At 38.9% G+C, this 27,632-nt stretch overlaps 2 protein-coding genes across 4 annotated transcripts in view; one reads left to right on the top strand and one right to left on the bottom strand.

Moving 5' to 3' along the window:
* Positions 1 to 22,427, top strand: part of DMAP1 (DNA methyltransferase 1 associated protein 1) — a 45,025-nt gene extending 22,598 nt beyond the window's left edge. For all 3 annotated transcript variants that reach the window (XM_058177037.1, XM_058177038.1, XM_058177036.1), the window contains 3 exons: positions 15,517 to 15,589; positions 16,400 to 16,683; positions 22,095 to 22,427. In XM_058177037.1, coding sequence (XP_058033020.1) covers positions 15,517 to 15,589; positions 16,400 to 16,683; positions 22,095 to 22,154 — 417 coding nt within the window. In that variant the 3' untranslated portion in view covers positions 22,155 to 22,427. The remainder of the gene's footprint in view (positions 1 to 15,516; positions 15,590 to 16,399; positions 16,684 to 22,094) is intronic.
* A 575-nt stretch (positions 22,428 to 23,002) lies between these two features.
* ERI3 (ERI1 exoribonuclease family member 3) overlaps positions 23,003 to 27,632 on the bottom strand; it is a 289,470-nt gene continuing 284,840 nt past the window's right edge. The window contains exon 8 of the mRNA XM_058177046.1: positions 23,003 to 27,088. Within this exon, the coding sequence (XP_058033029.1) occupies positions 27,006 to 27,088 (83 nt within the window). The 3' untranslated portion in view covers positions 23,003 to 27,005. The remainder of the gene's footprint in view (positions 27,089 to 27,632) is intronic.

The following is a 27,632-nucleotide window of genomic DNA, read 5'->3' as shown; positions in this document are numbered from 1 at the left end:
GGTTACAACTTTCTGGTAAGTTCATTTACAGTCAACTTTGGGCCAGCAGACCTGCTTAGAATTTTGAAACAATTCTAACAGAAGTTTAGAAGTTGGTTTTCTAACAGCAGAGTTTCTATGAAGTGAAGAAGTCCACATATCTTAAAATTGCCAATGTTGAAAAACATTGCTCTTAGGCTTTGTCTGACTGGTTTCCTGCACAAGTTTTAGACTGTTTCTGTCATATCCAGCCAGTTTATCTAGCATACTTGGATAATTCAGCATGCAGGTTTTTTGGACTCCCATTTCTGCTAACATGTCACCTATATTAGCCTCTTTCTCTTTCTGTTCCTTATTGGCAAGATTTAGAAATAATGTAGAGTGGAACACACGCAAAGATAGATAGATATGGAAGCTCTGGAAAACAATTGGGGGGATTTGTTAATTGCCTGGATTAAATCCTCTTTAAGATCATATTCCTTCTTTCCATTTAATGCGGTAGAGAAATCAGCATGAGGTGTATATCTTAAGAAGGAGAAATATTTTTTAAAAAATGCCTAGGCTTCCTGCCTCTCCATTTTTTGGGCTCATGATGATCACAGAAATTAATAGGTGATATTTACTATAAAACACAGCATATTTTAGGCAACTATGGTGCACTCTAGCAGAACACTCCCCTAGTAAGATCAGTACAGATATTGAAATATTTCTTATGTGCAGAGCTTAATTCAGGTTTGGTGAAATTACACCTGTCACGGACCTTCTGTTTTGGAGAAATGCATGCTAGTCTCACAGTGGCGACAGTGATACTATAATATAGACATTTTATTTGTGGTGGAAATGTGCTGCCTAAAGAAATTCGAAGAGACATGAGTACTTTTAGCTGCAGCCAATTTCTAATTAAAATTTAACTGCTGCCTTTGATTGTTAAAGGACAAAATTTGGGTGCTATTCCTGTGTAGAGTACTTCCATTTTCCCTTTAGGCACTTTGTCTTTTATTTCTCTTTGCGACAGTAAGATATAGCAGCCGTCTTGTAAAATGTTTTGTATAACTTCCAGATGATGCCTGTGCCAACTTTGGTCATTTTTTTAAAAATGCAAAATTTACTTAAAATCTTTTAAAAGCTAGAGATACTTTTTAAATGGTGTTCCTTTGATTCTTATTAGTATCAGTGCAAACTAGAATGAAAACATGCAATTGCTTCATGTTAGGAATTCATAATTTTTTTTCATTATTTATCTTTTTATTAAGACATGATTTCCTCTGTGTAAATGTATATTGTCAAGAGATTCTCCATCACCCTTCTGAAGAGACTAGCAGAGAAAAAGTATGTTTTTTTTTGGGGGGGGGGTGTTCTGTTTCAGTGTTGCATCATTGAATCTCTTGTATGACATGTGACGAGGGCTGGATTCTAACCTGCTAAGTCTTTGATAATGAAGGAAAACAGGAGGATGAAAGAAAGTTCTTAGCAATCTCAGATCCATGGAGCACACTGGGGAATGCTGAGGTGCAATTGTTTAGTTCACAGCTGGACCCCTTCCACCAAGAAAGGCTTCCAGCTGGTAGTTTTACTTGTTACCTGCTAACTAGGTTCTTGTAGACAAATTGGTGGTCAGACCAATTAAAAAGAAATGGGGGGAGAGGGAGCTTTCATTCCCATTGATTCACACATCCAGCCTCACTGGCTTTTAAATATTTACTAGCCAACCGAGCACATTTTTAGCATTGATTAATGAGGTACAATCCACTGTGGTGCTTGCTTTCTCTGAGCACAGGAAAGGAGGGTGCGGGCTACGACTGTTCAAGCTAAAAGTGTATTTCTGCCTGTGTTAGGCACAAGAGAAGGGGGTCACTTGAATATATGTATGTATTAAATGTGCCTTCTCAATATTTGACTTGTCTCTCTATGAAATGGATAGATGGGATGCCTGTTTGCTCTTCTGCAGAGGCTCTTTGTCAGCTGCCTTCCCTCTGACATTAATGCAAAGCCAGACCTCATCAGCTGCTAACAGGGGAAACATCTGTCTTTCTTCGCTTGATCAATACTGTCCCTTCAGAAGCTGAGCCTTCAAAGCAGTTACATAAAATACCAGTAATATTTATTTGGATTTGATAAATTTAATTACTTGGGACAATTAATAATTTATCTCTGTAGTATTGATGGTGCTGCAAGGCATTTTGGTGAGATAAGCTAATGGTAATCGGCACCTCTTTATTAGCTGGAAATTGTGCATTGTTAAGGCGTGAAACTTCTGATGGATAGAAAGATGAAGTGTTTTAGTTGTTTTTACTGTCATGTTCGTGTAGTGACTGTAGTGAGAGCCAGAGTCCACTACATTAATGAAGCGAGGGGGACAAAGCATGTGGCTAGATGGGGAGGTATGCATAAATGGAATGTCATCTCAGTTACTCATAAGTAGTAAGTCCTGATGCAATCCAATAAAAGGGGTTGGTTTCCAGTTCATCAACAATAATGCAGTGGCCCTCTAGCCTTTTAGTAAAGGTGACCAATTATGAATTTTTATGTGGTAGAGAGACATGCATGGAAAAGATGATGTCAAATGTTGTTGTATTGGCAAGCTTTAATTTCTCTATAGGTATAATTTAATATGCTCATAAATTCATATATTTTAAATATTAAAGCCAATTATAAATAATTATAATTATTTTTAAAAAGCTATTTTCTGATAGATTAAATTACAGCCAGTGAATACATTTAGTATTATTTTAATTATTTTTAATTACTATAAATTTTATCCGTCTATATGCCTTTGAGCACAGAGTTGTTATTCATCTTAAAAAATAAATTGAATTCATTTTAACCTTACAATAACAGGTAAGCTTTATAAAATGAAGACAATGTCTCTGGTTCCTGAGGGTTTTTTTTTAGAAAGGAACTGTGGTAGTTAATTTTCTTGTTCTTATTTCTTCTACTTGGTAGTACCCCATAAATCATAGCTTTTTCTCTTTTCTGTTAGCATCATTATGGAGTCAGGATGCATATTTTAGCTGCAATCCTGTGTGTACTTATTTGGGCTTAAATATTGGTCATAATGGGGCTAGCTTTTTACCACACTTTTATAGACTTCCATTGTTAACATTAAAAATGGAGATATTTCAGAGGTCATTCTCTTAACTTTAAGCACTGTACCATCTTTTATTTTTTATTTTTCCACTTGTATTCTTTTATTCGGAGGGATTTTATGATATTATTTGTCATCCCTATAATCATACAGTAGATATTTTAAGTTATGCAAGCATCTGAGACTTATTAGATTGCAGTGGAGTATAAGTTTAATAAATAAATTTATCAAGCCCTAAAGTTCTGCCTTGTGGAGTCCCTCAGTGCTCTTTCCTCTCTCCACTTCTATCTAACATTTACATGAAGCCACTGGGTGAGATTATCCACCACTATGAGGTTAAGTATCACCAGTATGCTGATGACACTTAACATCTCTATCCCTGGCTGATCAAATGATGCTGACAAAGTTCCTTCCCAAGTGTCTGGAGGTTATATGGGTCAGGTTGGAGAAGAACCAGCTTAACCCAGGAAGACTAAGTAGTTGTGTATGTTAGGTCTCCTGCATTAAGGGAGTTCCTATCTTTACTTCTGGATAGGGCATCGTTGCCCGATTTGGAAGCCCTCTTGGACTTTTGGCTCCTATTTAAAAGCAGGTAGCAGCGGTGCCCAAGAGGCTACATAAATCAATCATGTGCACTAATTGCACTATTTCCTGAATTGTAAGGCATTACTCACCTCCTATTCTACCGTCATAACCACTATCATGGCCATCTCCTGTTCTACTATTATAACACTTTCTACATGGGCATGGTCCTTGAAAAGCTTCTGGAAGCCGAAACTTGTCCAGAATGCAGCAATATAGATAGTTTTGGATGCACAATAGTACACTCATGTAACCCCAATCTTTCACAAGCTAAATTGATTCCCAGTAACTACTGGGTGTGATTTAAGGTGCTGGTTGTTTTACCTATGAAGTCCTTCATAGCATAGGGCTAGGTTACTTACAAGACTGCCTATTGACTTTACACATTCTACAAGGAATGCTCTGAGTCTCCTTAATAAAACAGTGTCATCTGGTAGATTCTGGCAGGCATGTCTGCTCTGTCACAGCACTTGCCCTTTTAATAATCCTCAAGATTTCTATGGCTCCAACCCTGTTGGCCTTTTATAAGGCCTTGAAGACCAGGCTTTCCCCCCCAGGTATTGAATCAGGAATTAAATATACTCAACTGTCTGTAATGATTGGGCATTGAATGACTGGGTTGCCCTTGATTACGTTACATCATCTTCTTTTTTTTAAATTTTGGCATAGAATGGAATGAAATGGAATGGAATAGAACAGAATAGGACCTTTCAGTGATTGACATGATGTTGTTACTTAGGACATGATTATGAACTTTGATTTCAGTGAGTCTTGATTGGATGTATTTTTTTGATATATTTGCTGATAACAAACCTTTTTTCTGTCTAATCAAATTTGTTACTAAGAATTGTTTACATTTGTTTCATAAATTCTGCTTATAGTGCAGTTGTGAGGCATGATTTTTAAGCAAGAGAAGCTCTGAATAACTTTTAATTTGGATTTGGCTCAACAGTTGGGGCATACTTCATGACAAAACCATCATAGGAGAATTACTGTTACATTTGCCAGAATTACTTCTGCTTAACATGGCCTTGAAATAACTTTTGCAAGAAAAAACAGTATCGAGAATTACATATCATAAAATCAGGTGTGAATGAAAGAATTTCCTTTAAAACATTATTATATTTAAATTTAAATTTAAATTTCCTTTAAAACATTATTATAAAAATAACATTCATTCCAGACATGAGAAAGAACAGCTGGATAGGGTAAATACTTTGCATAGTTGTACACATTCCAACTTCAAAAGAACTGTCCTGAACCTGCACCTGTGATTAGGAAATGCCAACCAGATGTTGGATTACATAAAGGAAGGGAAAATATCCTAATGTTGTTAATGATTTCATTCCCATATCTGAATAAAGGCTTTGTCACCGCTTACTTTACGTTTCAAAGGAAATTACTCTGCTGGAGTGTGAGAAAATGGAGACACTTTAAAATGTGTTGGAAGTTTCATAAGCAGGGTTGGAACTGAAGTGCCAAAATTTGGTTGTTCTAAAAAATTTAATCTAGGCATATTTATTGATTTATTAACTTGAATTATTTTATATAACTCATGGCATTTTAACATAGATTTGTCAATTTAAGAATATCCTTCTCTAGAAATCTCTGGGCCTGAAGAGGTAAGAGATGAGTGAATTATTTGTGCAAGATCACAGGTCCACTTTACACGGCACATGCTGATCACAGTTGGTTAATCACCATCAAGACCTGTTCACATTTCTCAGTTTTCTGAGTGTTAGATCTTACATTGCTGTCTATTTTGTGTTGTTTGAAGCAGCAGATGTTTTCTTATCAGCTGACAGTCAACTGTGTATGAGGAAGCAGAGCTGAGGGATACTGGTCAAGTATCAGGGTACATGGAGGGCTGCGGGTTGAGGTGGCAATAAGGTTTTGCCAGCTGACCATCAGCTCATGTGAAGAAATGGCAAGTGACTATCTGGCTGGTAAATATGTGGGGAATCTGGGGTGGGGAAGAACCTGGTGGATTTTCCAAAATCATACTTTGAGAGTCAGTCTTAGATGATGACATTGAATACTAAAAAGGTTAGATTTGAATTTTGTAGATCATTTCCATCTACCTTTTTTTGTTCATGTCCTCCAGGATAAGTGAGACACAGATTGTTTTGTGGAATTTAAACCATAGTTGAGAATTTCTTTTAATGAAGAGCAATTCAACTAACTGGATAGCTAATAGGGTATAAAAATCCAACCCTGAGGAGATTATTACTATCTCCGAATGATGTGGACCAATTACCTTGTAAGAAGAATTTGGCTTTTTCCTAGTGGCTTTTACTCAACTCAGATTGATATTCCTCTTGGACAGTTTTATGAGTATAGGAAATGACTTGTAGTGTATCTAAATATATAATAGACTTAAGATAAATAGTTGTTTTTAATGCCATTTATTTATAATAGTTATTTGCTTGCATCTCTTATTAGACAAACATTGGGCTTTGTAAATATGGCAGTTCTGCGATATTCTGAAGTGTGCTCCGATTGTTGGTTTTTGGCAAATACCTTGTCCATTGGGATATGAAAATTAAGTATGAATGCTTTGCTGGGAAAATCCTCAAAGAAACAGGTCTTATTTTATTTACTTCATACATAACACCAGTTTACAAAATAAAGTGATGGAGTTACTTACTAAGAAAGAATTTCTGATACAATTGTTGAATGCAAGTCAAATGCATGACAACTGTTCAACTAGAAACTTACCTATTCTTACCCATGAAATCTATTTCTAAGAGATGAATGTTTAGAGTCGGGATGGGTAATGTTTACCTTTCATGACAATGTGATCTGGTACTGCAAGCATTTCCAGTTTCAGGGATGGAGAAGGGGTTATGGAAGTGAGTCAGACACAAGTCTTTATTATTCTTAGGGTCAACCTGGGACCGCCATTCAGGTTTTTGCTTACTGGACTGCTTGTATTTCACTACTAGTTAAGCAAGAGAAACCTCCAGATTGCTGCCATTCTGCAAATCTCTCTGCTCATCTAGTCATGTGGCTTTGACTCATATATTGATGTGTTGTCCTTTTATTTATTTTTCTCTTGCTGCACAGTTCATACATTTACTTGTTGTTTATAGTGAGGACAAAGACTCAGAGTCCTTAAATCAAAAGCGATGTTGGCATAATTATAAGCACAAGCTGGCGTTGCAAAGAGGGCTGCAGGGAGAGGTTGTCAGAGGAAGAAAGCACCCACAATATATTAACCCAAAAGATCTTAGCTAATCACTTCTTCAGCTTGAGCAATCCATTTTTTTAAAAATTTGACATATGGTTATTTGGGGACCTGAGCAATAATAAATAATTCTGGTAGATTGTTACAAAGAAGAGGGACTGAAGGTTAGCTGTTGGCTATTGTACTTACTTAGAATGAAAGTATTCCCTACGTTGTACTGAACTGCTGTCAAGAAGTGCTTTGTTGCATTGTGAAAAAAATAGTAGTTGTTAATCAAACACAATAAGTTTAAGTACTATTAGACCACACTCTCTAATGGCCTTTTTGAGCTGAATGATAAGGGATCAGGATACAGACATGTCATCGGTTGATTCCATCTGAGAGTCCACAGACTTGTCTTTTGGTTTCCGTTAATATTTTTAGACAGATCTTTGCCAAATTGATTTATATTTTCAATTCTGCTTCATATTTCATTTTTTTCTTCCACTATGAGCGGTTGAAAGATTATATTAATCTAACCCTGTCTTGCCCTGAAAAAGAATGAAGAACTGTACTACATTGTAACTGTGAAGGCTTGCCTATACCCCATATGATTTTAGAATTAAAACCAGAGATTACAGGTGGACAAACCTTCTCAGTCATAATGTAAGTACCATTCTTCATATAAATGAGCAAACATTCAGTTACCAAAACAGAAGCTCAAGACATGAGAACAGAATAAAGCTGGATATTTCTTTTTAATTGATGAAAGATACTGCATCTACTGAAATATTCATGTAGAATACCATAACAATTGGATCAAATTAAGATTTGGCATATAACATTCCATTTTTTTCACATTATCTTTATCATAAGTTTCTCTTTTCCACTAATCTATCTCATGCTTTTTGGCTCTCGGGAGCAAACTGTTCATTCAGAAATTACATGTGCTACATTTGCTCTTATCTAATCTAAAGATCACCAAATTGAATGTTCCACAGATCAAAATTATAGCTAATAGCCGGAATCTCTACAGGAATGGCCAGTATGGCACTATGATCATACAATAGAAACCCCATCATTTTTATGGGCACATTAAAGGGGAAATGAGGTTTTGATTGTAGCTACCATTTTCTTGTTTTCTGACTTCTCTGGGGTTACTTCTGGCTATTAGTAAACTAGCATGTCAAGAATGCAATACTATTCTAAGTTAAAACTATTGGACTAATTTCCTTATCATCTGGATTTTTAATATTGTTTTTATTCTTTTGGGAAATTCTTCTGGTTGAATTTTAAAGTAATTGACTTCCGGTTGGCCCCACCTTTCTCGCTGGGTGCCTAACTTAAGGCACTCCGCACTGGAATCGTAAAAGCCGGTGAAAACAGCGAAAAACAGCTGTTCCCGGCTTCGATTTCTCTCTCTGGTTGAAAGAGAGAGAATAGAGCTGCAGGGGGGAGTGGTAGATTCCTCTAGGGGCTTTGTTTTTCTTATGCAGAGTCCCGAAGGGTTTGAATCCCATTGAAATCCTGCTATCTCCGGTCTTCAGTGCGCTCCTGCAAAAGCAGGAAAAGAGGAAGGTGTCCACCTCTGCTTAAATGATTTCTTTTTGTGGATTTCTATATGCAGACGGAAGAAGCACGAGTGAACAATTATTGGATTGCAAGTATTTTTGATTTCCTGACTTCCACCTTTTAAAAAGAGAAACTTTTTTCCCCCCTTGCTTTAACTGACTGTTTAAAATGGCGTTTGAGAGGAAGTGAAAGTAAAGGGAAGTAAAGTAAAGTAAAAAGGAGCAAGCTGCATAATTAAGAAGCTGGGAAACACTATTTGTGGATTGTAACGAATTGAGCTCTCCTATACTTAAAGGAAAAAAGGCGTTTATTTGTTGAGAAAGTGAAAGTGAATGGAGATTTTATATTATTGTGTTGGACAGTGGACTGTTGGATTATATTAGTTTGTTTAAGTATTTCATAAGGGGATTCTCTATAAGAACTTCGCCATGAAGGTTCTTTCAGAAGAATGGATTCGTGACTTTATACAGGATTATACAGAAAGAATGTATTTAATTATTCAAAAATATGAATTGATAAAAAATGGGGATGTTTTGGATGAGAGCTTGGAGGAAATTAACCAGTGTAATCAGTACTTGGATGGAATGGAGGTGCAAACAAAAATGGATAAAAATGAAGATATGATCGTGAATAAACAAGATGATCTAACAAGGCTCTTTTTAAAAAGTTTAGATGAAATGCCTGAATCTGTGTTACAAGACGCTGTCTCCCGAATTGGAAAAATTCACAGGGTTAATGCTTTCCAAGAGTTCTCTTTCTGGACTGATGGAATATATGGCAGTAACTTGTGGATTGTTGGACATAAGGAACTATTAGGAAATATTGTGATTGACTTTTTAAAAGGAGTAATGAAGGAAAGACAGAGACTAATGCATCAAATAAAATGGCAAGAGATAAAAGTATTATCCTTGAAAGAAGCTTTTTTTGAAATATTAACAGATAAAAATATTAGCGTCCCTGAAAGACTTTATGTGAGAAAGATCTGGAAGAAATGGGTTGATTATATGTTTCACATCTATCATAAAAGACTAAATATTTGGATTTATATTGGATTTTGAATATAAAGTTGAGATACTGTAATTTCTTGTATTCAAATTATATAATGTGTTCTACTGAATTGCAAATAGAATATTCTTGAAAGATCTTATGTAAGAAAGATTTGGGGGAAAAATTATATGGTTATAGAAGCTATAAGGGAGATATTCTCTGAATTGGATTGGACTTTTACGCATTAGCTGGTTTTAAATACTTTAGGATTAATTTGTTCTACTGATTTATATATTTTATTATTGTTAATTGTTAAAATTTTTTTGGAGGATTTTGGTTATGTAAGGAGGAAGTCAGAGCTAGAGAGGGAAAATTGGTATAATAGTTTTGGGGGGAAATTTTTTTTAGCATATGTTTGTTTTATTTTTAACTATACCTTGTGTTTGTTCCAGGAAGTCGGGGGGGAGGGGGGTTTGTGAAGGGAGGGGGGGAGGGGGGACGGGGGAAAGGGGGGGAATTTTTTGTAAAACTTTTTGAATAAAAATAAATAAATAAAGTAATTGTATTAGATGATCGTCAATAGATGTGCTAAGCCATCACTTGTCAAAGGATGATGTGGGGTAGTTTTTATATGCACTTTTGCCCAGTGCATCCAGAGGAAGCTGGTCAAAAAGGCAAGATCGCAGCCATGGCTGGATAATCAGAACTCTGCTCCCACTTAAAATGAGGTGGAGATTTAATTGCATAGTTGAGGCTACCACTTGGATTTTTTTTACTTAGATACTACATACCCAAGAATGCCTCTACCTCTGTCTCCAGTTTTGTTACTTAAAGTTTTGTTACTTTCTGGTTTCCCAGAAGGATTTTTGTGACTTGGCACTTTGATTGTCTGGAAGACCTTAATAGCTACATATCATGATGTGAGACTTGATCAAAGTATGATGATATGCATGCTCTTCAGTGATAATGGTTTAATGCCATACTCTTCCCCTTTGTTGAAATTCAGTCAGAGCACAAGATTTGCTCCTACTATTATATTGCATGCAGTTTATCCAGTAGATCTGTGTCTGGTAGTTATTTTAATTCAATATAAGGTCATTCCTTTCTTTTCAGTTATTACAGATTTTATAATTTGGTCCACATACAGTACTCCAGAGAGTTTGAGTGAACTCCATAGATATCAGAATGGGAGTGCTGTTGCAAAATTATTCAGAGTTGTTTTATACAGGAAGTGGTATTGGATGCTGCCCCCCCAACACTGATATGTTTCTAAAGCAAGCAGGCAAACACCCCCAACTCTCAAAGCAGTACAAAAAGCATCTTAATGGTATAATATACAAGCCCGTAGGCTTATTGGTGAGAAGCCTTATTGTTTTTGTCAGATTTCCTTTTTCCGAACAGCAGCTATCTAAGCTGCGTTGTGCCTTCTGGTATTGAGGCGAATGGAGCATCGGGCCTTCCCCGCCATTGAGACTGCCAGGCTAACGGAGCCTACCTAACAGATTATCAGCGCCCTGTGAGTAATAGACTCCTCATTTAGTTTTAATACATTTTGCATAGAGAGCAATCAACCTTCATCAGTCTTAAAGATAAATTGGCTTAGCCAGCTAAATTTTAAAGATATTAGTCCAACAGCAGTCACATAAATCATAACGTTTTCTTAATGATGGTAAAATTAAAATATACTCTTGCTTGAAGAAGCCAATGGAGCTTTAATATTCACAGGCCAAATCCTCCCCCAAAATTAAAGGGAAGCTTAATTGATGTTTTCCAAAGCCAACTCAAACAGTAACATTTCTTCTCAGTTGTCCCAATATGTCTTCTGTGTTCTATTAACCTGTATAAATCCATCCATATCTACTCTTTGCTAGTCTTTTCTGGGCTGTCAGTCTTCCATTTTATTGCCTAGATAAGGGAAATCATTTACCATTGACAAAGCTCTGCTTGGCCTAGGAGGGACATCTTTCCTGTGTCATTCTCCATTTTATTTTAGGACGCTTGAAAAAATTACAAGAGGGAACGTATCCAAAGTTGTGGGAAAAGTAAGATAAAAGCCTAATTAACATTCTATGGCATCAATAACTTCTGAATTTGAAACTTCCTGATTTGTAACTCACTCTTGTAGTGGTTTTGATAGACCAATATTCTAAACGCCTGTTTGAGCTAAAGGGCTACATAGTGAAACTGGACCCTAGTGTTGGAAGCAAAAGAAGACAAATGGGGATACCTTGGTCAGTACATGGCAAGACCTTCAAATGGGATAGGCAGATAAAATACAGGTCCTTGACTTACGACCATAATCGAGCCCAACATTTCTGTTGTTAAATGAGGCATTTGTTAAGTGAGTTTGGCACAATTGTATGACCTTTCTTGTCACATTGTGAAGTGAACCGCTGCAGGTGTTCATTTCCTAACACGGTTGGGAATCTGGCTTCCCCATTGATTTTGCTTGTCAGAAGGTCACAAGGGGATCACATGATCCCAGGACATTGCAACCGTCATAAAAATGAGTCTGTTGCAAAGTGTCTGAATTTTGATCACGTCACCATGGGGATGCTGCAAAGGTCATAAGTATGAGAAGTGGTCATAAGTCACTTTTTTTAGTGCTGCTATAACTTTGAACCATCACTAAATGAATTGTTTTAAGTCAAGGACTGCCTGTAATGTTTTTATGAGACTATGGCATTTCCTTAAAAGAATACCAGTATTTCCATATTTAAGTGGTTAGGAATAATATAATCAAACAAAGCAATACAAAGTGAAGCTTTCACATTGCATTGTTGACTTTTGCTGACATCTTTAGTATACTGTCATTTAATTTAGAGAAGTTTGGAGAATCTCACAAAGTTCAAAGTACTCTACAAGAGAGCCTGGCAGAAAAATGGAGAGATGTAAAAAAAATAGAGATTGATGGACACAGAGGGAGGGAGGGAGAAGACCGCAAACCAGGAGGATATTATTTCCTACTGCCAAGGGTTTGGCTAGAAAGTAGCACGCCTGAGTTTAAGAGTGTAGATATAAAATCTACATACATTCTTCTTTGGCAGCCAACAGAAGTAAACATTTTACTCTGTTGCTGCAACTGATCATAGGACTGAGCTACGCATATCTCTACTGCATCTTTCGCCAAATTAGATTAGCTGCTTCTATGCCCCATCTCGTCTGAAGGCAGAACAAGAATAAACTCATTGGCTTCTGCCTCCACTTCCCAGTTTCCCATTTCTACTTGCATTGTTTCTATCTTTTTGGGAAAAAATGATTTGCATTAAAAGGCCCTTCTCAGCATGTGGATTGGGAATCCTAGAAAATCAGAATTTGTTTGTAGACGGAGCTTCTTAAGTAAATGTGACATGCTGCAGCAGCCGTTGTCCTTTCACATTGTGAGGTTCAGCATGAATCCCAAGGACTTGGCCTCATTTTTGATGTTATGGGATAGTAATTGTGGGCTTGTGTGAACCCACATAGGACTTAGGAGGTTTTTGCACTCCCTTCTCAGTATGATGTAACTATTATGTACTGGTCCATTCATATGAAACCTGTGCAATGTGCAGACAGTTGAGCTTTTGTGTTATGTTCCAAGAATAACTATGAAAGATGCGATTGTGAATCGGTTCTAAAATGTATCTCTGATGAGAGGTTGAGATGAGTTGCAAAGTTTTTCAGATTCTTTCTCCCCAAAATTTGAAATGTAATGGGTTGGGAATACGGCAGGGCTATCTGTATCCTGAGTATATGCAAAACTCAAACTGCTGCACTAATATAAGAAGAATGCAAAAGGCTGAAAGCTCCTAGAATGCAGAATACAACCAGGACTGCATATTATATTATAATACAGTCAGAAAAATAACCTTGCTAAAATAAATACTACAATAAAATATATATTAAAGTCTCAATTTCTCTTGCACTATAACGATAAGTGAAATCCTCCATATATTACTATATCTGCCTTCTTAGATTGCCAAATGCACAGTATTAAGGCATGCTAATCAGTGGTGGGTTTCAGCAGGTTCTGACCAGTTCTGGAGAACCAGTAGCAGAAATTTTGAGTAGTTGGGAGAACCGGTAAATACCACCTCTGACTGGCCCCACCCCCATCTATTCTCTGCCTCCCAAGTCCCAGCTGATTGGGAGGAAATGGGGATTTTGCAGTAACCTTCACATGAAATGGGGAGGGAATGGAGATTTTACAGTATCCTTCCCCTACCATGCCCAAGCACGCCCACCAAGCCTATCCACACTCACCAAGCCACGCCCACAGAACCAGTAGTAAAAAAAATTGAAACCCACCACTGATGCTAATGCAGGCCCTATGCTACCTTAGAGTAATTAAATAACGTAGGTATGTGCTTGGTTGGAAAAGATTCAAAAGTCCACAGGGATAGGTGATACCTTTTAAGTTAGCTAAATTCTCCATAAACCTGTTGCAAAGAATATAATTACTTGCAAATATTTGTATCCGGATCTGTGACATTCATGTCTATATGCCATGTATGATTTGAAGACATTTTCTTCACTTTGGTCTTGTTTTAATTAATGGGCAGAAATTCCTGCATACTGTACATAACAAAGATTAAGATTACTCTTCTTATTGTTATAAAACTTTGGAACAATAAAAAAAACCCTTATATACTTCCCAACTCTGAAATGGAATTTGAAATGTGAAGTTGAAATATATCTGCAGGCTAGTTTGGGGAAATCAAATTGAAAAGTATCGAAGTCTGCAACTGATGAATAAATGCAAACCTTAAATAATGATGGAGTTAGAACACATCAAGATTAGACTATTCTGCTGTCTGTATTATATTAGACAGCAGTTCCTGAAAGTTATATCTGACCATAGAAATGTTACTATAAAGCTGGTTAAAAACTAGAAGTAATTATGGCTTAATGGAGAAGATACCGAACGTCATCTAGACTAGAGCATCTCTGTAGAGATGCAATAAAAGACTGATTTAAAATCCATGTATACTACTTGTAGGGACAACTTGGGCAAGCTTGTATATTTTTATGATAATTACAATACCGATTCCAGGTAGACTGACATGGTTAGAATCCAGTCTTCTTTTCTTTCAAGCTTTTATTGGCATCTTAACCAGTCCAGTAGTTTCCATAAAACACTATGTAGTTTGCTGAGAATACTCAACAGGCTGATTGGTTAATACTTGACAAATGTCGGACTATAGTTCATGGGATGTGAGCTTTATGACTGATAGAAAGGTAGGCCATATTGAAGCCCAGTGATCTTTTAGGGTTTAGTATAACCGGGTGGTAGAAAACTTGCTTCCAGAGCCTTCCCAAATTTTGAGCTATAAAGTTATTAACTTCCAAAGGAATAACTCTGCCATTTTGAGAGATTTGGGTAAAAAAGAGGCAGTAGTGATTAACATCTAAAAATAAACCATCATGAAATGAGCCGTTCAGTCATCTGCTGTTGCTTTTATACTTAGGTTCTTATCTTCAACATTTTTTCAGAGCCCCTATGCATCGAATTGTAGCACGAGGGTCCTACTAAGTATGATCTCATGCCAAGCGTAGGTTTCCAGCTCCTACTTTGTGCCCTCTTTGGCTCCAACGTGAATGTATGTTCACACTTCTATGAATTGAGTAAGAGTGTACATGCTTTGTGACTCTTTGCATCTTTTGTTAGAAAACTGGCTCTGTAAATGAATCCCATGGCTCTGGGCTCAGCAGGTAAAGGAAGAAGGAAGTCTGTTAGTGCGTGAGCCTAATCAGGCTGGCAAGAGCAAGTAAAGTAGGGCAGCATCACACATTAGCTACTGTGTAATTGAGCTCTTTGATGGTCAGGGCACTGTAGGAGAGGGTGCCAAGCGGAGCAGAACTTTTGTTGTTAATTCAGTCACCCATGGAAGCTCTAAAGCCGTACATCTCTGCATCTTGGTGCCTAGAGAACTGAAAAGCCCTTGCAAGCAGCCTTTTCAGTCCCTGCCCTTGGCCCTAGTCTGCAAACTTTCAGGCCTTCTCTCTGCCTCCGGTTCTCAGCACTTGATTTCCCTTTTCTCTTTCTTTCTTTGGTTCGCTTTCTTCCCCCTGCACTATAAAAAGCAAAGCTCCCATGCCGTTTGAACTAGGCGGCTGTGAGTGAGGGCTAGCTCAGAGCTGTGTGGCTGTTACCTTTGTATTCCAGATGAAACTGCCAAGCTCCGTGGGACAGAAGAAGATTAAAGCCTTGGAGCAGATGCTGATGGAACTCGGAGTAGGTGAGTAAAGAGGGCAGGGAGAGGGAGAGGGAGAGACCCATGGAGCAGTGCCTTTGTAGTCAAGATGGGCTATTTTTTCCCCCTAGTAATACAGCCAGTTCCTTCAATAACACTATATGTGAATGGGTTTGAAAATAATATGTATTTTGTTTAAGGAAAAAAAGAAGGGGTAAAAACCAAAAGATGATGCATAGGATTTTTAAAAAATACCTTTCCAATAGAAAAGTATTTGAACAGTCTTTGTTGTTTTCTCTCTTGGGTGGGTTCTTTTAAGGCACCAGAAGTCATGGAATAGTATTAAGGAGGTAAGTCTCATCGTCTAGGGAGAAGTACTCAGGAAAAAGTGAGTGACCATTGCCCAAAAATCTCTTACCCCCTTTTGGTACCTCACAGCTCTCATTTTGGACAGATGGTCAGCACAAGCGTCTTTCTGTAATATTGTCAATTCCTCCAAAGCACTTGTGTTGCCTTGGTCAAGGCTGGATCTGGATTTTGTCACCTTTACATCCAGAGAATAGCAACCTCCTTGAGTCTAGAAACCTTTGGCTCTAGCAATTACCTTGAATAATGAACTGAGTATTCAATTAATGCTTTCCTTGCAAGATGGACCAGTATCTAAAGCCTCTTCTCGTACTGTTGAGGCTTGGCTGGAATATGAAGGCAACTTCCTTGTATGTCCAGTGGCCTGGGCAATAGAGTTTGGATTTATTCCTGTATCTGACTAGGAATAAAGTAGGATTACAGCAACCCTACAGCTGACAACAGGTTCTGGGTCTCCCTCATGTAGTTTTCTTCTCCTGCTTTCTCTAGATTTGAACCCGATGCCAACAGAAGAAATTGTTCAGATGTTCAACGAGTTGCGCAGTGATCTGGTGCTACTGTATGAGCTCAAGCAAGCCTTTGCAAACTGTGAATATGAGCTGCAGATGTTGCGCCACCGCTATGAGGCACTAGCCAAAGCAGGTAGCACAGGACCTAGCACAGACGGTGGCTCACATCTCGATGGACAGTCAGGCTTGTGCACAGAAGAAGGCAAGGGTGACAGCAAGGAGCAGATCATTGATGTGGTGGGAGCACCCCTCACACCTAATTCAGTGAGTATTATTTGGAAGATTTTTTGGCATTGCTTGGTTTTTAGCATATGAAGATACAGCCTTTGGGGAGCCACTTGAAATAACAGGATGCTTGGGGGCCTTTGGGAAAGAAGCTTATTTTCGCTCTCAGGTGATATACAATCAATTAGAATAGGGGTGGAAGGGACCTTGAGGTCTTTTAGTTCAATCCCCTGCTCAAGCAGGAGACTTGATACCATTTCAGACAACAGGCAATCTGGTCTCTTCTTGAAAACCTCCAGTGATGAAACACCCACAACTTCTGAAGGCAAGCCATTCCACTGGTTAATTGTCCTCACTGTTAGGAAGTTTCTCCTTAATTCCTGGTTGCTTCTCTCCTTGATTAGTTTCCATCCATTGTTTCTTGTCTACCCAAAAATTGCTTGCTGAACCTTAAGGAAGAAGGAATTTATTCATGCAGTCATGAGCCCCTGGAACCAGGTTCACCTGATGGCATCATAGAGAGACATGGACATTTTTCTCAAGGACACACTTCCAGGATGTTTCACTCAGTATATACCAGTGATGGTGAACCTTTTCGGCACCGACTGCTCAAACCGGAACGCACATGCATGCATGTGTGCATGCACCGGAATGCCGGAAACCCAAAGACCAGCTGGGCAGTGCGTGCAGGCCTATTTTGGGGGCGTTTTATGGGCTGTTCTCAGGTCATTTTTCAGGCTGTTTTCTGGGCCGGTTTTCTGGCCGATTTTGGCCCGGAAAATGGCCTGTTTTGGGGGCGTTTTTTCAGGCCATTTTCAGGCCACTTTCTGGTGCTCCAGCGCCCGTGAAGACCAGCTGGCTGCGACAGCACACGTGCCCACAGAGGACTCTCCGTGCCACCTCTGGCATTCATGCCATAGGTTCGCCATCATGGGTATATACAGTGTAATCACCCCCACACACCCCACCCCCAATTCAATCTAGGGCCTCATCGTCCTGCTCGTTAAACTGACATTTTGTTAAATCTCCAACTACTAAGTTTAAATTTTAAGATACAAACTTTGTTATAATGGGGTCAGTGAGTTACTAGGTACATTTGCGATTAGGCTATTAGTCAGATAGCCATTACCCTACTTGCTCATTGTAGTGCAGTTGTCAAGTACGTTGGCATAATGGCCATGCCACAGTCTTTACAAAATGTTAGAGATTAAATTGGAATTTTATGTAGCAGCCCACTCTTAAGGGGAGGTTAGAAGTCATTACTGGGAATGGTCTAAACCAGGGGTGTCCAAACTTGGTCCCTTTAAGACTTGTGGACTTCAACTCCCAGAGTTCCTCAGCCAGCTTTGCTGGCTGAGGGACTCTGGGAGTTGAAGTCCACAAGTCTTAAAGGGACCAAGTTTGGACACCCCTGGTCTAAACCATTCTGCTGGGCATTGCCGTTTTTGGGAAACTCGAAATCCCATCCATGTCTGGGTTTTAGCCAATCTCATAATCAGTTCTTACTATCCAGTACTGAGCCATTTTTCTGTATAGCAATTTTCTATTACAAAATATTGGAGTCTTTCATGGCACTCCATTTTCTCATTCTGGACTTGGAATAGGAACAGAGAGAATAGCACCAAGAGGGTTAACATGATCTGGACTGTGATGTATTTGAAAGAAATATAATCAAGTTAATTCACTGCAAGGCAAGTTTGGTACCTAAAGGGCCCCCCTGTTAAATACAGCTCTGACCTTTACCAGCTGGTTACACAAAGACGACACAATTAGATTAGTTCAAGACAAAAGGTCAAGCGCATTCACACTGTGACCCCTTTACACTGTCTTTGGAAAGGAAAGAAATTCCACCCAATAAGAGGGGGAAGCTCAGGAAGGTTATTTTCAGGATGGAGAGGAGGGGCATACATTGGTTGGAAGGGAGAGAGGAATTTTCCTTTATGAATTTGGGGGAAAGGATGCTCCATAGATCTCCATTCTACTACTTAGGTAGCATGTTGCAGAGAGTTACCATATTTTACTTTAGGTAAGCACCATGAGTCCAATTGTTTGGACTACTTATTTCTGTAAGATTGGCACCTAATCTGGATTGGCACCAAGTCTGGCTGAGGAGATGGCCAGTTCCTAATATTGAAACCAGCTTGATTTTTTTCTTGTAGAAAGAATATGGATTGGTATGGGAGAAAGTTACTACAGGTGATAGTTACAACCTAATATTACAGATGTTGTGATGTCCTGTGTCACATGATAAAAATTTATGACTTTCTCCGTGGGCTTCCCAGAAGTAAAGTCAATGTGAAACTGGCAGGAAGTTGGAAATGGTGGTTACATGAGATCCTCATTTAACAACCCATAAGAACTTTGTTTAACAATGGCAGCTTGGACTGTTGGAACTCTAAGCAGTGAAGTCATGTGGCTTTTTGAATTAACTATCATATCACTTAATGACAGATTCCAATCTCTGTTAGTGTTGCTAAACGAGGATTATCTGAATAATGACAGTATAATTTCATAAGATTTGAGTGAATAAAGACATTTGACTGAATTAGATCTCAATGAGCAAATAGAAACATAGAAAACTGATGGTAGAAAAGGACCTAGTGATCCATCAAGTCTGCCCTTTCAGTTTTGTTATTTGTTTTCTTTTTAATATATTTCTTTAGTTACTATTTTTAATTATTTGTATGTATTTATATTTTATTTTTTGTTGGAAGATGGACATGTGTTTATCCCTGAACTCAGTTACTGATGACTGTCTCACTGCCCAAACCCCCAAATGTTTTGCCATGTTTAAACATGGGAACTACGTAGTTATGGTTAGAGTATGATGGCTATGGTAGTGGCTTCTTATCCTGCTTGGCATTCCAGATGAGTCTCTGGAATGAATTTAAGTAGTAGAAGTAAAGTATAGTTCACATTGCTAAATATTCAGTGATAGATGGTGGCTATGAACTATGAGTCTTTTACATCTACATATAGCATGATTGGGATTCCAGGGGTTTAGCTGTTTGTCTTCTGAGCAAAACATGGCAAAAACCCTTCTTTTATCAAAGATATTTATTGGTGCATATATCCATGGATTAGTCTGCTTCCTCAGATGCGTGGAGTGGAGACATCCTGGTGCAGACAATATTTGAAGTAGGCATTTGAATTTATCTGGATTACATTGTCTAAAAGTTCTGGTTTATATCTTGGACTTCCTTTCTAACCTAAAACTTTTAAAAGAAATTGTTCCTAACCAATTGATGACAGGCATTCTCAAATTAAGCCATACGTGGTTGCTGTCAGTGATTTCAGTTGGCTGGAGGTCAACATTTTGAGGGTGACTTTTTCTTCCCCAGAACGATTCATATTTTAGTTGGGAGCAAGGTCCACTATTGGTGGTTCCCAATGAAGGTCTTTTTTCCCCCTCATTCCGGCTGACCCAGAAAGGATGTTGCTCTGGGCCTTGAAGGGGCAAAAGGTGAGCTATAACTTGGAACAAATTAGTTCCAAGCACAAGTACAGCCAGTTACTCCAGATTAGGGCCTTTGATTTGCACAACTCAGACTCTACTTGCCCATCCATAATGAGTTGACTCTCCTCAGAATTCCTCACATCAGCGCTCTTTGTTCCTAGGCTCACAAGTCAGCCTATTAATGGTGAAACGAAAAGACCTTGTCTGTAAGAAGTCTTGGGTTCAGAGTCAGAATCATTTGACTTTTAAGCTGCCTTTATCTGAACTCCTGCTGGCTCCTTGTTTTCTGAGCCTACTTGAAAGTGCAAAGTTACATTGTTAACATCAAAAATCTTTCCTTTAAGGATGGAGTTAGAAAAGCTCACTCGCGTGTCTCTATAAAATGTGTGTCTCTGTCATGGTGGGAGGGGGGAATGTATGTATTCTCATTTTAAAATAATTCCTTTCCATTAACAGTGAGGCAGGCTCCCAGATTCTTGTAAATTATAACGGTTTCTAAGCACTTTTCGTTTTTGCCCATAGCGATAGGAAAAGCCAAGCTAGAGAAGGTGATTGATATGAATTTGTGACATATTTGAAAGATCGCTCTTTTGCCACATCAAGATTATCAAACACATGCACTCATCCCCATTAATTCAGCAGCCTCACTGAGTAGCTCTGAAGTTTCCATGCCTTTGTTTTCAGGTTGTGCTGGCTATTTAAAGCCTATCTTTTGACCTCATTTCTTCAAATACTAGCAGGTACCACTTAAACAACAAAACCATAAAGAGCTGCTTTGTGAGTCCACCAGGAGCCTGCTGTTTCAGAGAATAGGCTTGTGCATTCTAAGAAGTAGGTGCTTTCATCCGTAAGATAGAACTAGTTTGGGGTAGTGGTTAAGGGATCAGGGTGGAAACCAGGAGACTGTGAGTTCTAGTTCCACCTTAGGCATAAAGCCAGCTGTGTGACCTTGGGCTGGTCAGTTTCTCTCAGCCCTAGAAAGGAGGCAGACTCAAGGCCAACTACTTCAGAAAAACCATCAGAAAAACTTCAGGGACTTGTCCAGGCAGTCTTCAAGAATCAGGCATGACTAAATGGAAGAAAAAATTAGGAGAGGATGGGATTTTATTATTTATTCTAAATTTTTAATTTCGGCCCAATTGAATAAGTTTTTTAATTGTATTTTAATTGTGTTTATATTGTAACATTATTGTGTATTTTATTTGGCTGTGAACCGCCCTGAGTCCTTCGGGAGAAGGGCGGTATAGAAATTTAAATAATAAATAAATAAATAAATAAATTTATTTACTGAAGTTCTTAATCATTTATATTGCAGACATTTAAAACAAGCCTAGATAGGAATGAATGGATGAATGATCCAAGGACTGAATTCTAAATTTTTTTCTCTTCTTGATTACAATCACCGATTTTCTTTAGAAAATGATTTTCATTCATTCATTCATATGCTCTATAATCCTTGGTCGTATCAATAAATTATTCTTGATTTCAAGCTATTGAGCTATTGAAATATTATCTTAGCCATTTGGTAGTCCAAATGAAATATCTATAAGCCCTTGCTAGGGCAGTGGCAGTAGAATTCCAGTATCCTTTGGAAATGCAGTTTGCTTAAGGGGGAGAACATGGATCAGCCAAGAAAATTATGTGGCTGCCAGATATATAGCGAGCTGATGTCGTATGTTCCTTCCATTATCCAATACGTACAAGCCACAAGTAAACTTATTTTTTGTACTATGGCTTTGTCTATCAGAATTGTACTTGTTTTTTCATGTCACTGTAATGATCAGCTAATTCCCTGTTCTTGGGGTAGCCTCAAGTAAGTTTGTATTCCATCTATGTTTTTTAACTATTTAGAATCTACATGTAAGGGTTTCTCCTGCATTTTCTGCCTGAATATATGTCATTTTTTGCTTTGCAAGGTTTTTAATTGAATTGGGGATTTTTGCCTGAGAAATTGATTCCTCTTCTGCTTCTTATTTGTTTCATGTTGGAACAGAGAAAACGCAGGGAATCTGCTTCCAGTTCCTCATCTGTCAAGAAGGTGAAGAAGCCATGAGTAGCAGGATGGTCCAAGGTCAGGATCTTTGAGGACCAAGTTACTGACTGCAGGTGCAAGGAGGATATGTCTCCCCATTCTGTAGTAGGGACCATTATGTTGAAGGACTTTGTTTTGCCTTTGCTTACATCAGGAAGAAAGTTGCTTACTGCCCTCATAAAGAAGAGGACGCGCTCAAAATCCTGAATTGATTGTTGCTGTGATTTTATTGTATATTTTGCCTATTCCTGAATTTTGTAAACGATGTAAATATAGAATCCGTAATCTCGTGTTCCAGAATCAGTAGTCATTGAGAGGGAAGGGCAGGAGATAGACCCCTGTGTCAACAGGAGTTGGGGTTGCATTTTGTGCTGGAATGGGCATGGGCTGTGTAATTAAAGTTATGGTAGACATGCATCACATTATCAATGGAGAAAACTGACCCCTGGTTGAGGAGTAATTCCAACTGCCTCCTCCCATTCTCATAATGTTGGCATATGTTTCTGTGTAGCTTAGCAGGCCACCTTATGGGGTACCAACAGCCTTTAGGCGTTCTCCCAAGGTTTCATCTTGTTAAATAAATCTTATTAATTCAGAGCCACTGCATCTAAATTAGGCTTCAAAGCAAGGAATTTTTACCCCCTTGACAGTTAGATTAGGCAAATATACACTGCAATAACTATTATTTTTAAGGTCTTTCTCTGCTGGACTGAAAGAGACCCCTTTTGCTATTATAGCGCCTACTACCTGTCAGATTAGTGTGTGATTACCTTTAGTAAAACAGTGGCTCAGTCATTTCTAACTTCATGTCCTGCAAGTGGCTTGGGATTTCCAGTCAGTATGAAATAATCATTCTTAAGGATCCTCATAGCACAACTCTTCCTATTTACTTAGAAGCAAATCCCTCTGTGTTCTGCATAGATATTGAGAAATGTGAAGATCTCATTTTTATTGTAATGTTGTTGATGGCTCAGTTTTTGTTTCTACCATCTAGAAGTGCTTTCTGATATGACAGTTGTGTCAGTTCCATTGAACATTTGAAGCAGCGAGCTAAATAAATGCTGGTTATTTTTTAAAAAAGCATTATTATCCCATACAAAAAATTTCTCTAAGTTGCTTCTCTCCTTGATTAGTTTCCACCCATTGCTTCTTGTCCTACCCTCAGGTTCTTTGGAGAATAGCTTGACTCCCTCTTCTTTGCGGCAGCCCCTGAGATATTGGAACACTGCTATCATGTCTCCCCTAGTCCTTCTTTTCATTAAACTAGACATACCCAGTTCATGCGACTGTTCTTCGTATGTTTTAATTGGGAGTAGATTTGGGTGGGAGAATTAACTAAGTTGAGACCTCCAAGCCATAACAGGTTGAGGTATCAGAGAGGTTCTTTGAAAATCTACTAATGGTATTTTCTTAGTAGAATAAATTATGCAAAATAGAAAATACCTGTATTTATGTATAATATATATAGATCAAAGAATTTAAGTTTTGTTACCAACACAGAATATACTCAGGATATTCTTTGGAAATGGAGGAACTCATGATTGTGTGATTTAGCCCCACCTTGGCAATACGAAAGTCAAACATTTAGTAATAAATCAAACTATAGACTATTTAGTAATAAATCAACACTGTAGACTATGTCCGAAAAGTTTGCTATACCCCAAAAGCTCTCTCCAGCTTGCTGATTCTTTAATGGCTAGATGTCCCTTTGCTACATAGAAAGCTGCTTCCTCCCCTCCCCTTTTGAATATTCATCTTCTTTCAGATACATGTCAAAAGAGGACTATGACACCCCTGGTCTGCAGCTGTCAGGCCTAACTCATGTGCTTGCCTCCTTTCCCCTCAAGTGCAACTGGGAATCAATAGTGCATGACAACGCCCTTTGATTTACATTCTTGCTGGCAGAAAGAAAGGTCAAAGGCCAAGTTCTTCGTTTTCATAGAAAACTAATTAGACGACTCCATCGACACTGAATCAATAAAACTGATCAGGTGATTACACAGAGGGAGCCATTAAAATCCCTGTGACCTTTGATCCTGAGTCCCTAACCTGAGAAGGAAGAGGCTTGGTTACATTCCCTAGTGCCTTGGAGGGCAGAACCTGGAAAGTAAAGATAGACTGGTCTGAATGGGGAGGAAACATGGACTCTGCCTGTCTTGGGCTCATATGCTACTGCTCTCTTGTATCTCTATTGGCCAAACCATCTACAGGAATGCTGCCATAGGTGTACTGAAAAACAATAGATCATGGAGGGAGAAAAGAACAGTGTCTAAGCAATCATTTGATTCTAAGAACAATGATTCTAAACATGTATGAAGAATACTGATTCAGTATGTTCTTCATACACTTGGTAAAGTTTCCAGTCATCCCTTTATCATTGTTCTCCAAATCAGATCTCACATAGCAATCAAGAAAAATTTGGCAATTATTCATTGGCCTTCAGTGTTTGACTACTTTAAAACTGAATTATTGCTTTTAAAAACCTATAGTTCTTGCCCTGACTGTACTACATACTGTGTATTTCTTAAAACTAATTCAAAAAAAAGGTATAGAGGTATGTGGACGTACACTTTTAGTGACCATTTGGAGTGACAATGGCACTGAAAAAAGTGACATGACCATTTTTTCCACACAACCATTGTAGTATCCCCATGGGCACATGATCAAAATTCGGACACTTGGAAACTGGCATGTATTTATGAATCTCTGGGGTCATGGGATGACCTTTTGTGACCCTCTGACAAGTAAAGTCAATGGGGAAGCCAGATTCACTTAAAAACTGTGTTACTAACTTAACAACAGCAATTAGTCAATAATGGTAGCAAGAAAGGTTGTGAAATGGTGCAAAGCTCACTTAAGGACAGACATTTTGACCTCAATTGTGTTTGTAAGTCAAGGACTACCTGTACTGTGTATAAACAGTATCAATGACCAGTTATTAGCAGTATATATAATATTATGCTATTTTTCTTGTATACTTAAGATAGGGAATTTGCTCTCCCATTTCTTGTGGTCCCAGAACCAATATACACCCCGTGTACAAATTATCCCTGGTTGTGCAATGAGACAGAAATGAGGTATAAATATTTGCCAGCTCTAGATTCTCATTTCACACAAAATAATTTTGTGTTTTTTTAACTGTTGCCTGATGGATAAGCTTCATACTAGTCTCTGGTCTCTTCCTACTACCTATCGCTATTCCCATTCTTCAAGAACACAAGTCAGGAGCGGAAAGAAGAAGTCTGCTTACAGGAACCTGACTAGTAAAAGAGAGTAGTCCCTTTCCTCATAGTCTCTCCTACTGAAGAACTAAGGAAATAGATACTAATCCCTGAATGCTATTTGTAAATAATACTGTGAGCGCAGATATTTTTGAGAATGAAGCAAATATCTATGCAGAAACTGCCAGCCATTTTGTATTTAAAGAGGCTTTAGAAGGAGGCGGCAATACACTCATTAGGAGATACTGTAGCTGGCAAGGTCACGCCCACACCCTTGCAGCACATAAGAGCCAAGTTCCTTTCCCCCAAACTTTATTCATGTGGCACATTTACAGCAAGGATGGGAGTAACGAGCCAATGAAGAGGTCAGGTTGGGTTCAGCTGGAACATCCACACACCATGCATTATTATTGGGAAGGCCCAGTGCCTGTATCGGCTCACACAGCCTGATTGCTGCATGAGCAGAGCCCTCTTGTTGTGGCTCCCAAGTTGATGGCAGCTGGAGCCTATGCCCCTGGGGGTCCATTCAGCAAGGGAAGGATATTCTGTCAGGAAAACACTGAGTTAGGAGAAGAAGAAAATTGATCTTCCTCCCCCTATACTGACGCAGGGCATTGGGAACTGGAGTAGGCCATATCTCTCAGGCAACACATTGGTTTCAGCCGTTGTGAAAAGGGAAATTAGTCAGATTGTAAAGGGGAAAAAACAGAGATTTCAATCGTTATGCAGATTGCTACAGTGTACTGAGACTGGGAATACAACTCCTTGGCTGGACAAGCAGTATATCAGGCATGTCCACTGCCTGCAATGGACTGCATACTACATGATGGTCATGTGCAAGCACAAAAAAAACCACTTAAATAGGGTCCCTGACATTCTGAGGATGCACCAACAAGAGACCTGGGTGCAAGAAGTGCTGCACGTCAGATGAGCATCTACCAGGATGCTCTAGCATGTAATATAGCCCCTGCTGAATGAAATCCCAGGGATATAGGTGGCTTTTGGTGGGCATGGAATACAGGCACTTCACCTTGAACAGAAAGAGCCGAGCTTCCTTAATCACATACAGGAGGAACCAGGGATGGGGCTTAGTGTTTATTGAAATCAGAAAGGGAACGAGCAGAAGGCTGCTGCAGAAAGGGGACTGTCTGGATGCTGCTCAGTCAATATTTAGCTGACACGCAGGAGACACAGTAACAGATTCACACAGGAGAAGAGGGGCTTGACCGCAGCTCTTGAGATAATGTACTCAAAATAAAGAGGGCAAGTGCCCAGAACATAGCACCACGGTCTTGCTACAGGCGCAATTGTGAGCAGAGAGAGAGAGAGAGAGAGAGAAAGACGCCAATGGGAATCAGAAGCCAACAAAGGGAAAACAATCTACGTCTCTAACCATGTGGAGCAAGCGCCCTAGGGGGCTGCAGGCTGGACCAGGCCGGGCAGGCAGCTGGCCCTAGAGAGGGAGTCACTTCAGGCCTACACAGAGAATCCAGTTCCATATATACAGCCTCTACTGGCAGAACAGCAAAACTGACGGAGTTGTGGGGTTGCTCGTTCCTCTGTCCTCTTTCTGTCATTCGAATGCTCCAGCCCATCGCACCCATGTAGCAGGAGCCGGCCGCATGCAGCCCTGTCCGGCCGGCCCCAGAGATCAAAAGGGCTTGGAGGTCTGCTTGAAGATGAACCCTCTGTGGGCCAGCGTCTTCATGATGTTGGCAATGTTCTTGCAATCATCTAATATCCAAAGAAAACAAAAGAACAAATTTCAATTGTGGGTAAAAAAGAAACGTGCATCTACACAATCTAAGTGTAGTGGCAGAAGCATGTGTAGCTATGCATGCAGAATGCTTCACTGAGAAAAATACATCCCTAACATGCCACAACCCATGGCCTTATCTATAAAATTACTCAAGCCTATATGAGCATCTTGCCATTTAAAAACACGAGTATTATGATTACTGATATCCTTTCTTTTGCCCAGACATCACAATAGAAAGCAATAATGGAACACAACTGAAAATAATAAAACGCAATTACTATGATTCAACATTTATACAAAGTATGCAATGAAGCAGGGTAAATGCTAATCAAATTGTACGGAGCTCATTTTGTCTAACAAGGGAAAATCAAGGAAATAAGTAAACTACTGAAAATGGCAGCTCTAAAATCTTCACATCTACAATGTACAGTATATGGATAATCTTGGCCTCTCATTTCCTTGCTCTTTCCATCCAATCAATATTTTATTTTTTATTTAATTTTGAGCACATGAGAGGAA

This window comes from Ahaetulla prasina, chromosome 3, assembly GCF_028640845.1.
Source record: "Ahaetulla prasina isolate Xishuangbanna chromosome 3, ASM2864084v1, whole genome shotgun sequence".
Taxonomy (NCBI): domain Eukaryota; kingdom Metazoa; phylum Chordata; class Lepidosauria; order Squamata; family Colubridae; genus Ahaetulla; species Ahaetulla prasina.
This window is presented reverse-complemented; position numbering and strand designations above follow the sequence as displayed.